The following is a 14,428-nucleotide window of genomic DNA, read 5'->3' on the forward strand; positions in this document are numbered from 1 at the left end:
ATGTTACATTTACATTCAAATGTTTGGCATTTAGCAGACGCCTTATTCCAAAGCGACTTACAATCGATACATTTGACTAAGCAAGTGAATCATCAATTCACCAGTCGTAGCAGAAAGAGTAATCTAGCTCAGGCCAGGGGCCATTGGCAGTCGTCGTATGTAGTATCACATCTGTGTGTGTGTATGGGCATGCGTTCGTGTGTGTGTGTGCAAGTCAAAACCAAACCCAAACCAACACCCCCTAGCTCAGTGGTAGATGCTAAGTGGGATCCTTGGGACACCCTATATGCTATATATAAGTGCGGTCCATTAGGATATGTCTACATGCGATATGAGGACACAGAGATGTGTACAGTTGTGTTCTAGCTGTATGTACAGACCAACTGAAGCAAGCTATTAAGACAGCAGGTGTAGAGTGAGAGGAGTAAAGAGTGATTGAGTGTGTAAGTGAGAGTGTCTCTCTGGATACTTTTCATTGTAAGATATAGGTAAGATATATATGAATATGCCTGTCTGCCTGTTATAGTTTTGGCAGATCAGTACCTCCATATGACCAGGAGACGGCGGCAGATACACTCCTATTACCACCCAGATCAACACATGGACACTATTCAACGACCTGTTGGCATTAAACAACCGTGCAAACTAAAAGGAAGAATTCTGACACATTTCTCAATCTGATGATTTCTTTAATGTTAATTGATGATACATCATTCAGGTTCATTTTCAATCCCACATATCCAGTAGCTGGCTGTTCTACTGGGCTTCAAATAGATCAGAAACACTGGACCAACATAGTTCTGTACAATTGAACAGAACAACTGGTCAACTTTGATGACGATGAGGAGAGTAGTTCATATTAGAGAGGGAATAGATCAATAGGTAATAATCAATAAGAATACATGTAGGACACCAGCAGGAAAACATGTTATCATGCAGCATTTCTATTAGTCGTGAAAAAAACTGTTCTACAATAACATCAAAAACGTACATAATGATAAAGGTATAACACGATGACTCTGCAAAATCGAACACAGAGAATATCCCATATCATAGATTAGAATGAAGCCATGTTGAGGAGTGAAGCTGAAAACCCTGTTCCTATTGGATGCTGCTGCCTGTTGTCTTCAGAGGTCAAATCTGACCAGAGATGAGGATCCTCTGACTGGTGACATCATCAATAATCTCACATTGTAGACTTGACAGAGAGAGCTCAATCTGAGAGTCAAGCCTCTACAATTAATAGAAGGGTTAAGTCATTAAACCTCTAAAGACTAAACAGGGAAAGATATTTCGACAGAATAGTAGGTTATGATATGATAAAGCATCACTCTTATAGGGACCTCTACTCCAGCTCACACAGCTCAGCACTGTCCCCAATATAAACCCCAAACCCAGGATAGAGGGGCTGAGTGAAGGTGGTCTGGACTCTGTGGAGGAGGGTCATTGTGTCAGAGGAGATGCTGTAGAAGGACAGACTACCTGCCCTGTGATCCAGGTACACTCCTACTCTGGAGGACTGAGGGCCTGATACTGCAGTCTTAACATAATTGTGATAGAAACTATAACCATCACTAGTGCACTTTAACATCCAGGACTTGGTATTGAATCCTAATGCAGCGTCAGCACCTCCCCCTGCTCTGCTGATGTCTTTATATGAGACTGCTGTATAAACCAGCTCCCCACTCCACTCAACCTCCCAGTAACAGCGTCCAGACAGACCCTCTCTACACAGCACCTGAGGCCGGACAGTGAATCTCTCTGGATGATCAGGATATGACTGGGCTTGGTTCATACATGTCACCTTCCTGTTCCCCTCAGACAGAGAGAGTTGTCTGTGTGCTGTGTTTGGGTCCAGTGTGAGCCGACGGGAATCTGGGAGAAGAGCAGAGTAGAGACCAGATCAGAGAAATAAGGAGAGTCAGATATGCAGGGCTTAAAGTGGGAAAAAATCCTGTGCCTGAAACTTTTTCTTGGGGAGGGGGGTCACAGTTTGAGATATTGGGAGAGCGGGTACAGAAGACAGCTTCTTGTCTCAATGTTTAAATGCATTAATACTATTTTATAGTCAATACAAAATATATGTCTCAATGTTAAAATGCATTAATACTTTAAATGAATGTGCAACAATACTATGTGCAATATGACAACCCTTGTGTACATAAGGTTCAGATATAGGAAAAGTTAGGATATTTATAGCATAGCATAGAGTACAGCACAGTGTTTTATTGTATAGTATAGTAGTATAGTAGATAGTGTACATAGCCTTTATTTATGTAAACCAGCTCTTTTCCCTTTTTTATTTTACCCTTGGCCCTCGTGTTTAGTCTTTTTCCAAGCACCAGGGGAGCCCCCCCTCCTAAATTTCGTTGTATGGTACCTGTATTGTATTACAGTTTTTCTCAATTGCTAAAACACATTTCACAAAACTTTCCTCCATTTTCCCAAAACTCTAAACACAACACACTTTTCTAAAGCAAAACCACACCTTCTCTCTTCAAAACTCAAACTCAAACCCTACCCCTGATCCTAACCCTAACTTTACTGTAACCCTAGCACCTAACCCTAACCCTAGTTTTCCCACATGTATGATAGTCATGCATAAAAATAAATCTGCGCTCCCTGTCTAACGTTATATCTAACATTACATATTTTACATTACAGTAAGGCTGATTTTGCATGATAGTCATGCATCTTTAGATATCTATTTCCCCCCTTTAAATGGCATATGATGTCCGAAATTTTACTAAAGTTCAGCCGCGAAGTTATTGCACTGTTGTCCTATCGAGTTTTACGTAAATAAAGGTTTGAAAAATGTTACCGTATTCCACACATGTACCGTAACATGTACAATACTGTACTGTATCACAACTCAATGCAAACACTACAGAGGATCCATTACACACAACAATACTCACTGAAAACAATGTTCAGGGAGTGATGTTTATTTTTATTTTTATGGAACTATACCACACACACACACACCACAATAATTTGCAACAAGTGTCTTAAAATTTGAGTCGTTATGTTTAATGAATGAAGCCAGGTGTGTTCATTGTGTTAAAATGTTGCTGACTGTGGCAAGCATTTTGCATCACATGAGCTTTAATTTGAGAATTTGACATTTTGAGCAGAGTTTTTTGCAACTTGTGTTTTAGCAAGACAAAATGTGTTTAGATTTATGAGAAAAGGAGGATTGTGTTTTGTGAATTGTGTCTTCATGTGAAATGTGTTTATGGTTTTGGCAAATGGGAGCTAGTTTTATTAAATGTGTTTAGAGAACTGGTCATTTGGTTTAGAGAATTGGCTTTTGTGTTTTAGCAATTGGGAAAAACTGTAATGACAATAAAGACCATTCATTCATTCATAATACTGTTTTATACTTAATACAAAAAAAAAGTTAGATGTCTTTAAAAGGCCAAACTGATTGCATCACTTATTAAGCCACTATCACTATAACAATACAGAATAAAATATATACATGTCTTTAAAAGAACAAACGGATTACTTATTAAGCCACTATCACTTATATTCTCCTTCTTGGCACCACGTCCCATAAGGCTTCCCGTCACTACTCAGGGTTTTTCCTGGCTCAAAATGAGGCGGTAGGTGGTACCAGTGGTGTTTGACATCGGGGGGGACCCATGAAGCAGGGCTGTCTGGGGGTCCTTAAACGAGCATCAAACACTTAATTTCTTGCATTCTGGTGAATTGATATGCACCAATTTGTGCCCTTTCGCCATCAATTTATGGTGGAAATGTCATTATATATGTAAAGGAAAAAACAATATTCAGGCACCAGATGGCCATTCAAAATATAATGTAATATAATGCAATATAAGGCTCTCAGACATTCTGTACTTTCAAATATGTATTCTCCTTGAGCAGTCAACATCAACTATCAGCTGTTTCGCTAGCAAACACGAAAGCTAAGTTATTTGTGAAACAGCGCCCCCGCCACCACGTCGGCGCAATGCCGCAATTGCATTTATTTTTATTTATTTTTATTCTCCCGCGCCGGAAATCCACTGTGCCGGAGTACTTTAAGCCCTGGATATGTAGGCTGTCTTTGATGAGTCTCTCCCTCTCCTAGAGCTCTCTAGTTCTATCTCAGGGTTTGTGGAGAGGATCAGTGGAGAGAGACTGTCAGCTACTTCAGGATAAACACACTCACATCGGAAGAACTGGGCTCTGGTCCTGGGCTCTGGTGGCAGGAAAACATCCACTGTATTCACTACAAACACATTCACAGAGAGAGATAGAACATTCTGATTATATCATATGCGACAGCAGCTGGTGAAAGCGGGAAAGAGTTGGCAACCGACCAAATGTTCAGACTTTTATTCTGAAAATAAAAAAATAAAATCAATGACACACTCGATAGTCAAGCCAAAATATTGTAATGCAATGGATTCGATGAGTAAACCCTACTACTACCTAGTTAGTGTAGAGTGGGGATTACTCACCGAATCCATTGTTTGACTAGCAAGTGTGTCATTGATTTTCAATGACGTTGACCTTTATTTACATTTTTATTGGTTGCCGACTTTTCACCAGCTGCTGTCACATATTGTTAAACATACAGTACATGTATACAAGGTGATGACGAGGGCTATTAATTGGTCTAAAGTTGATTGTGTGAAGGGACGACAGGTAGAGTTTTTAGCCCACCTGTAGTTGAGATCTTGGGCCAATCCCCCTTAAAGACGTCCTCTAGTTTCTCTCTCAGCTCAGACACAGCCTCACTCACATCTCCAAACAACTGAAGAGGACCCTCAATGATGCTGGGGAAGTCTGAACATACATTGGGACTGGAGAGAGACTGACAACTCTGGAGAGAGAGAGAGAGAGAGAGAGAGAGAGAGAGCGAGAGCGAGAGCGAGAGCGAGAGAGCGAGAGAGCGAGAGAGCGAGAGAGCGAGAGAGCGAGAGAGAGAGAGAGAGAGAGAGAGAGAGAGAGAGAGAGAGAGAGAGAGAGAGAGAGAGAATTAATAACTGAATAGTAGGGATGTCCCGATCCCACTTTTTCACTACCGATACCGATACCTGGGCTTCGGGTATCGGCGATGCCGATACCGATCCGATATTTGTATACATTTTTTGACCCCTGAATAATAACAAATACCTCCCCAGTATATAGTCCACACCAACAACAGTTAAATTAAAGACTGCCAGCCTTTATTAAAGCAACAAATGCGACGTGTTGTGGATTGGAACTACGGATCATAAGCTTTCAAATGATGTGTCATACATTGAAATCCGAAAAAATATGAAGTTAGAGTCATTTGAATGTTGTTAGACGTCAGGCACATATAGGGTTAACCTCTTTGTAATGAAACCGGAAGCACACAGCGCTATGTGCATTTTAAGCGCATATATGACTCGCGTGAAGCATTTCTGCGACTCGCGTGAAGCATTTCTGCGACTCGCGTGAAGCATTTCTGCGACACGCGTTTCTGTTCACTGTTTTCATTCCCTCATCGCTTATACACATAAGTTTGACTGCGCATGACAGTAGGATCGGATCGGAGCCTTTTTTTTTCTGGTGCGATCCCCGATCCAGCATTCAGGACCAATATCGGGTCGATATCCGATATCAGTATCGGATCGGGACATCCCTACTGAATAGTAATCTCCTGTCAGTATTGCAGATGGAGGGTCAGTGTAGTTACCTGGAGGAAATGGATGTGATCCTCTGTGTGTGAAAGCTGCTCCAGCTCAGCGTCTCTCCTCCTCAGCTCAGCTATCTCCTGCTCCAGTCGCTCCAGGACTCCTTCAGCCTGACTCACTGCTGCCTCCTGATGGGCTCTGATCAGCTGCTTCACCTCAGAGAGGCTTCTCTCAATGGAGCGGATCAGCTCAGTAAAGATCCTCTCACTGTCCTCCACTGCTGCCTGTGCAGCGCGCTGTTAGGGAACACACACACACACACACACACACGCACCCACACCCACACACACACACACACACACACACACACACACACACACACACACACACACAGGGATTGGAGAGTGGCTGACTGGAGGAGAGCAGTGAAATGGTGCGTCTCCTCTGGTCAATACTCACTCTGAGAGACTCCACAGCCTGTTGGATCTCCTTCAGTTCCTTCTCTCTCTCCTGGACTCTCTGCTGGACTTTCTGCTGACTCATCCCCAGCTGCTTCTGTGGACAAACACACTTTAATAAATACTGTGCATATTTACTTTGCTTGAATTATGATAAACAATAACTTCACACACTATCATCTTTACTTTATAAAAGAGTGTTGTGATTGGCTTCCGGTTGAGACACGGACAAGATGGCAGCATAAAGAAGGCTCTCCCGTTCAATTACGTTCTTAAAGTCCCTCAAACTTAGAATTTCATACCAAATTTCATACCAAATAAATAGTGAAAGAGGGCAGAGATGAACACTAGGAAAATGGACAAGAAGCAACTGCAGCAACAGTTTCCAATCGAAAAAAGTCGTAGCAACTCTCCCAATGCTAGCAATGATGAACACGAGGGCGATTCAATGCTCCCGGAAAACACAGTAGACTTGGGTCTGATTCTGAGAGAACTGAGAGATTTCCGACGGGACAATAAGACCCAACTCGAGGATATAAAAGAAGAAATAAGGAGTGCAAACGTTAGACTGGAGGAGGCAGAAGGGCGAATTGTGAATGCCGAGGAGAGAATTCAGAACACGGAAGATATCCTGACAGAAATGCTAAAGCTACAGGCCAGGACAGAAGAGAAGCTAACCGACCTAGAGGGCCGCTCCAGACGAGATAATATCCGAATCTACGGTATTCCGGAGGGGGCAGAAAAGGACTCCTCGTCGATGATCACATTCGTGGAAAAACTACTCCTAGAAAACCTCGCCATACCCAACACAACAAGTCTACAAATTGAGAGAGCCCACCGTGCCCTCGGTCCACAGCCACCAGCAGAGGCAAAGCCAAGATCCATCTTGGTAAAGTTCCTCAGCTTCAGAACCAAAGAAACGACGCTCCGCGCGGCATGGCAAAAGAAGGGATTCACCTGGCAGGGGACGCGAGTCAATCTGGACAACGACTATGCTCCACGCATTCTCCAAAAGCGAAAAGAATATGCAGAGGCCCGGAGGATCCTGAAGCAGTGTTTCCTCCAGGAATTTTTACAATGGTGGCGGGTGGCCGTGAGCGCGCGCGATTTTTTTCGCCTGCACGCGCACGCGCGCTCAAAACAACGATTATTTTTTTTTTTTTTCTAATCACAGCCAAAACTAGAGGATGGCCAAAAAAAAAAGAAAAAGGAATATACAGAATATAAACTTGTGACTGACAGTCACATACACACACAAAGATCATCAGCTATAATATAATACGAAGTAGGCCTACATGAGCACAAAAGCGGCTAACGTTACTGATTAACTGTTTACTGTAGTGCAGAGAGATGGTAGTCGTAGGCGGCGTATCAAATGACAAAGCTAAACGTTTAATGAAGGACATGAACGATTGTCAACAACACACTCAAGCAGTAAATAGAACAGTCTAAACAACTTGGGTACTACGGACGGAACAATAGTCTCAACCTATAGTTCCGTGCGTGAATTATGTCAACCCACCACATTACAGAAGTAAAATCACAGTCAGATGGAGCATTCGGTAAACAGCTGAGTATCAGCTGAGTTAAAGAAAACAAACTCTTACCTTTGATGACACCCACATGAGCCCTGTTTTCCCGTACTTCTCCCGTGTGTCTCTTATTGTCCAAATGTTCCCTGAATTTTAGCTGCATGTTTTTCCAGCATGTAATTCCGTTGTCAATAAAAAAATCGTCTCCCCTTCTTTTCCCCTTGACAATACTGTGTCGTTGCTAAAGTGACGGCACATAAGAATCGTTTTTTGACTTGCTAATGTCTGCTAACGTAGCACTTGAAACTGGCGCCGTTCTCTGGACTGCAGCTGCTCCCGCGTTAGCATTAGCATCCATCTTTTCTTCTCCCTTCTCACCGTCACGAGCTCAAATGACACTTGTCGGCCGATCTAACTCTTAACACTCACTTACAGGACTTCTGACACCATGTCGTGTTATTCTATTAAACATACACGTGAGTCCTTCTGTATTTCAATGTAAGTGTCTTTATTTTAACTCGCTCTGTAAGCTCTACAATACCGGTCTCTTGTTGTCTCGTCGTAACCTGCCCACCTGACCTGGGGGGTATTCCATCAACGTCGCTAAAGGAAAATCCTGGCTTATTTTTGATAACTCTCGCGAGACCTATCAGAATATGCCTGGATATTTGTAAGAACTCTCGCGAGATTTATCAGACTAAACCTGGATTTTCCCTTTAGCGATGTTGATGGAATACCCCCCTGATGTCACTACGGTGGCCTGTACACAATAACAATAATACCACAGTTCACATTTAGACCAATCAGGAGCCCTTGTGTCACGTCGTCAACTGAATGTCATTAATCTGATTTTGGATCAGCGGTTAGAGAGAGATGGGCGTGGATTTAGGTGCACTTTTAGTCAACATCCATTATAGCGCTGATCTAGGATCAGATATATTTTAATCAGCCCAAATTTTTTTTTTTTTTTTTTTTTTGAGAACTTATTATTATTATTTTTTTGTGTGTGGACTGAATCAATTCGTGGCGGAGGAAATTCCATCGTGGCGGCCCGCCACCAAGAAATGCATGTAGAGGAAACACTGCTGAAGGATAAAGACATCCACTTCCAAACGATGTTCCCAGCCCGGTTAAAGGTGAAATATGACGAGGGGATCAAGATCTACGAGACCGTGGAAGAGGCAACGCAGGACATGGCTAACAGAGGTCTCCCCATCAAGCCCATCGGAGCCCCGGAGACGCTGATGGAGCAATTGAGGCAGCTGACATGGCAGACAGGCGGCAGGCGGACCGGGAGACGTGGCAGAGGAGACGCAGGCTACAAGGAGAAATTGCAACGCTACAGAAGAGACCCCCCACCCACAGACGGGTAGTCCGGTAAAAGCTGAGTGAAATGATTAGTTATAAGCAACGACTGCCCTACTAATCTACTCAGAATTAAACGGACACTTTGGGTGGGTGAGTTCAGCTCATACTATTGAAACTGTTTGCTGGTTAGTATAAAAAAAAAACGTGAGTTACCTAGTTGAATAATTAAAATACAAATAAGAATTGGGAAAGGAACGAACGATGGAACCTTCTCATACTGTTATCTCCAAGGGCCCTCTCTGTCTACGGGAGAGGGGTTTTCCCTTGGAGCCTATTGTTTTAGGCTCGTGGAGGGTTGTAGTAGTGACCCCTACCTTGGAAGTAACTCAAGTACTTTTTTCTTTTACTTGTTTTTTTTAATGTTATTATTAATGTTTGTTTACAACTGTTTACTGTAGCGACTGGGAAGCTTTTCATGTACATGATGGAAATATCACATGTTATAACCTAAATGCAAGATATAAGAATAGTTTCTTTTAATGTTAATGGTTTACTTAACCCAATAAAAAGAAGGAAGATCCTAACAAAATTAAAGAAAGATAGAATACAAATAGCATACCTACAGGAATCCCACCTTACCAATACAGAGCATGCCAAATTGAATAAATTGGGTTTTAAATATGTATATTCATCCTCATACGAACCAGGTCATAGGAGGGGTGTGGCCATACTGTTATCAAATACAGTGACCTATGAACACATATCAGAGTTTAAAGATAAAGATGGTAGGTTTATAATGATAATAGGGAAAATAGAGGGAACCCTAGTGAGTTTACTGAATGTATATGCTCCTCCTGGTAGTGACTGGACGTTTTATAGACAGATATTTGATTTAATGGCCACAAAATCTCAGGGAATCTTAATCTGTGGGGGGGACTTTAATGTTTGTTTAAACCCAAGATTGGATGCATCTAGCGGTAATCCAGAGTCAAAACCTATAAGTAGGAAGATAAAAGCATTAATGAAGGAAATGGGAATCATAGATGTTTGGAGAGAATTGTATCCATCCAGCCGGGACTACACCCACTACTCCTCCCCCCATGCCGTATACTCAAGGATAGATTATTTTTTTATTTACAATAGAGACCTACATAGAATAAGTCAATGTGACATAGGACCGATTGCCCTCTCTGATCATAGCCCTATTTACATGTCTGTGTGTCTCAATAGAAAGCCAAGGTCTACAATATGGAGGCTGAATTCAAGTATCCTGAATAACCCAGAGACAAGGGAGGCCATGAAGACTGAAATTAGAACATATCTTGAATTAAACGATAACGGGGAAGTGGCTCCGAATATGCTCTGGGATGCACTTAAAGCAGTAATGAGGGGTAACATCATCGCCACTACTTCACTCAACAAGCAGATAATGCAATCTATAAAATAAGGAACCCCGAATCCGGAGCGATAGAATGTAAGCTAGACAAAATTCAACAGAGTTTCGAAAAGTTCTATAAAACACTATATTCCCAACCACAAGTGGACAACAACCTACAGATTGAGTCATTCCTAGCCTCTCTTGATTTACCCTCTGTCACTAATGAACAAAATAAAGACTTGGTAGCCGAAATAACAATAGAGGAATTACAATCAGCAATTTCGAGATTGAAGGCAAACAAATCCCCGGGTTCAGATGGTTTCACTGCTGAATGGTACAGATCATTTAGAGAACAATTAGCTCCAACATTACTGAAGGCATTTAATTGGGTACTACAGAAAAGGGAAATTCCACCCTCGTGGAGGGAAGCAATAATTTCAGTCATACCGAAGGAAGGGAAAGACAAACTAGATTGTAATAGCTATCGCCCTATCAGTGTTCTCCAGCTCGATTATCGACTGTTTACATCAATACTATCCAGAAGAATAGATAGGATTCTACCTAAACTCATTCATTTAGATCAGACAGGATTCATTAGACAAAGGCAAACACAAGACAACATTAGAAGGTCATTGCACATTATCAGACATATCACACAACACGGAATAGAGGCAGCTCTTGTAAGTTTGGACGCTGAGAAAGCTTTCGATTCAGTTAGTTGGACCTTTTTATACAAGGTACTATCGAGATTCGGCTTTCATGAGTCTATTATTGCAACTTTCCAAGCATTATATGATAGCCCATCCGCAAGGATCAAAATTAATGGTGCCCTATCAGGATCCTTCACTCTGGAACGTGGAACCAGGCAGGGATGGCCCGCTTCCCCACTCCTATTCAGCCTTTTTATTGAGCCTTTGAGCCAATGGATAAGACAAAATGTTGAAATTAAGGGAATAGACATGGCAGCTGGTGAGCATAAACTTGGTCTTTTTGCGGATGACGTCCTGGTATATCTAACACAGCCCACACAGACAATCCCAAAATTGATGGGTTTATTAGAGGAATATGGGACACTTTCAGGTTACAAACTAAATATTCAGAAGACCCAGGTACTAACACTTAACTATGACCCACCCAACGATATTAGAGGGAAATATAACCTGAAATGGGATGCAGATTCAATAAAATACCTAGGTGTTAACCTGCCAAAAGATGTCTCAAAATTATCTGATCTTAATTATGGCCCTTTGAATGTAAAACTAAAATCAGATGTACTACGGTGGAGTCTCATTCCCTTCTTGAGTTTGAGCTCCAGGGTGGAGTCTGTTAAGATGAACATCCTACCAAGGTTACTGTATTCATTCCAGACTCTTCCAGTGGAGATACCTGCTAAGCAATTTATAGAATGGGACAAATTAATATCTAGATATTTATGGCAAGGGAAAAAACCCAGAATCAGATACAAAACTCTACAGTTAAGAAAAGAAAACGGGGGATTTGGCCTTCCTTGCTTAAGAGAATACTATTGCGCAGCTCAATTAAGGCCTGTAGTGTGTTGGTGTACTCCATCATACTCTGCAAGATGGAAGGAAATTGAGAGTGCAATGACAGAAGGGGTTCAAATAGCAGCGATAGTTGCAGATAGTGAATTAATAAACAACATGACAAATAAAAATAATCCCTGGATTAACGTGGCTTTGAAGATTTGGCAGGAGACAGTGAAACTGTGTGGTATAAAGGACTCACTTAAAATGCTAAGATGGTGTGCATATGACACAGACTTCCCTCCAAACAAAACAGATGCTAGATTTAAAGTCTGGGTTGAAAAAGGCCTTTCGAACTATTTAACTTTTGTCCACAAGGGGGCATTCCATAGCTTTGAATCGCTACAGAGAAAACATGGTTTGGAACAAAATGATTTCTATAGGTATCTCCAGGTCCGACACCATTTCAATCAGAATTTAGGGGGAGTATCAGAAGAGGGGGTAACAGGAATTATGGAAGTATTTACATCAGCAAGCAAATCATTGATATGCAACAAGGTGGTATCTAGACTATACAATGGCTTCCGCCAGATCAATCTCAAAACAGTCAATACAATATATCAGTGTTTCCTCTACATGCATTTCATCGTGGCGGACCGCCACGATGGAATTTCCTCCGCCACCATTCAGATTTCTCAAAAAAAAAAAAAATTAGGCCGCTTTTCAGACCTTCACATCGCTAGACACACCCACAAGCGCGAAGCGACGCGCTTGCAAAACTGTTTTGTGATTGGTCGAATACATCTAGGCTGCGTGTAGTCTACAAACTACTTCAAATGTTACAATATGCGCGACGACGGTGCTGGATCCTGGATCTGTGCATCGGTGTGCAGGAAGAACACGGAGCAGGCGCCAGACCAGACTAGATGATCGTGGAGTGAAGATATTATGAAAGTGTACGTGCTTGTCGATCACCCGTCGCATCGCGTACGCTTTAATAACCTCTTCACTCCACAATCATCTAGTCTGGTCTGGCGCCTGCTCCGTCTGTTTTTCTTCCTGCACACAGGTAAACAGATCCAGGATCCAGCAGCGTCTTCGGGCTCGCGCAAACAAACCCGGCGAATTTTTTTACTTGCCCCAGGCAAGCGTTACTGTTGAACCCTGCTGATACATGATTCTTCCCTGCACATTGACAATGTTTTCTCTCTCCTCTTTCTTCTGCGTTGTGAAGGGATCCACTGCAGCGTACACGAAAAGCGGCTACTGTGTCAACCGCTTCCCATAATAGTTACAACAACCATAAAGCCTCCATAATGATAATGAAAAGAAGGGGAGACGAATTTTTTATTGACAACGGAATTACATGCTGGAAAAACATGCAGACACAGACAATAAGAGACACACGGGAAAACATTTAATTTTTTTGGGCCATCCTCGAGTTTTGGCTGAAATTACGTCGTTGTTTTGAGCGCGCGTGCGCGCGCGGTCAACGCTACCCGCCACCATTGTAAAAATTCCTGGAGGAAACACTGTATATATTAAAGAGAAATGGGAGAAAGAGGGTAATTTTACTATTTCTGGGGAGGATTGGGACAGATTATGTAAACTACAATGGGAAACGACATGCTCAAATACGTGGCGAGAATTTAGTTGGAAAAACCTTACAAGGTTTTTTATCACCCCCCTACAAAAACGACATCAGGGGTCGAGTGTAGCGTGTTGGAGATCCTGTGGACTGAATGAAGCCAATCACTACCATGTATTCTGGGAATGCCCAAATCTAGTCCCATTTTGGCGGGAGATACACAATAATCTGGAAGCTATTTTTGAAATTAACATCCCCTTCAAATGTGACACCTTATACCTGGGAAACATCTCATTCGAAAATTGGGACAATAACGACAGAAAATTGATATTGATACTTCTGGTAGCAAGTAAAAAGGCTATCACAAGAAAATGGTTAAAGCCAGACGTACCCACAGTGGATGAATGGATAGATATAATTCATGATATATATGTAATGGAAAAGATGTCATACTCCCTTAGAATTCAGGTAGAAAAATTCTATCGGATCTGGACGAAATGGACTGGATATGTTAAACCTGTAAGGTCAGATTTCTGTTGAATTGTTAAAATAACATGAGAGGGTGATGTAATTGTGTTTATTTTCTTGAATCATTTTCTATTCTAATCTATCATATGTAAGATGAAAGCTCCCAAACTTCACTCGCTATTGTTTTTCTTTTTTATTTGTTTGTTTTTGTTTTCGTTTTGTCTTGTCTTTACTTTACTTAATATAAAAAAGAAAAAAAGACTTTGGTCATAGGAACTGAGTTGATTGTGATATGTTGAATGTAATGACGATTGTTGTAACCAATGACCATTGACAATAAAAAGAAAATTTCAAAAAAAATAAAAAAGAGTGTTGTGATTATAAAGCAATCACTCATATTGAAAGAACACTTCTGGTTCCATGAATCACATTTAGAATCTGTTGATAAAGAAAAGGCTGGATGCTGGACTATGAAAAGTCACGGAGGCAGATCTCCTGATGGTTACTGGAGACAGAGAGAATAGAAAGCTAGACAGTAAATCCAGGGTGTTATGAGTTAATCATTCTCCCTGTGAAAACCTACTAGTGCGGTGGCTTAAGACC

The 14,428-nt window shown here is 41.7% G+C and overlaps 1 protein-coding gene across 1 annotated transcript; it reads right to left on the reverse strand.

The window, feature by feature from the left end:
• Nucleotides 1–1,345: 1,345 nt before the first annotated feature.
• Nucleotides 1,346–6,152, reverse strand: LOC308159215 (stonustoxin subunit beta-like; the record flags this gene model as incomplete). Its single annotated transcript, XM_080532959.1, has 5 exons — nucleotides 1,346–1,875; nucleotides 4,175–4,234; nucleotides 4,672–4,794; nucleotides 5,785–5,905; nucleotides 6,069–6,152. The coding sequence occupies 5 exons, from the start codon at nucleotides 6,150–6,152 to the stop codon at nucleotides 1,346–1,348; spliced, it is 918 nt and encodes a 305-aa protein (XP_080389085.1).
• Nucleotides 6,153–14,428: the final 8,276 nt, after the last annotated feature.

This window comes from Nansenia antarctica (genome assembly GCF_963989245.1).
Source record: "Nansenia antarctica genome assembly, chromosome: 5".
Classification (NCBI taxonomy): domain Eukaryota; kingdom Metazoa; phylum Chordata; class Actinopteri; order Argentiniformes; family Microstomatidae; genus Nansenia; species Nansenia antarctica.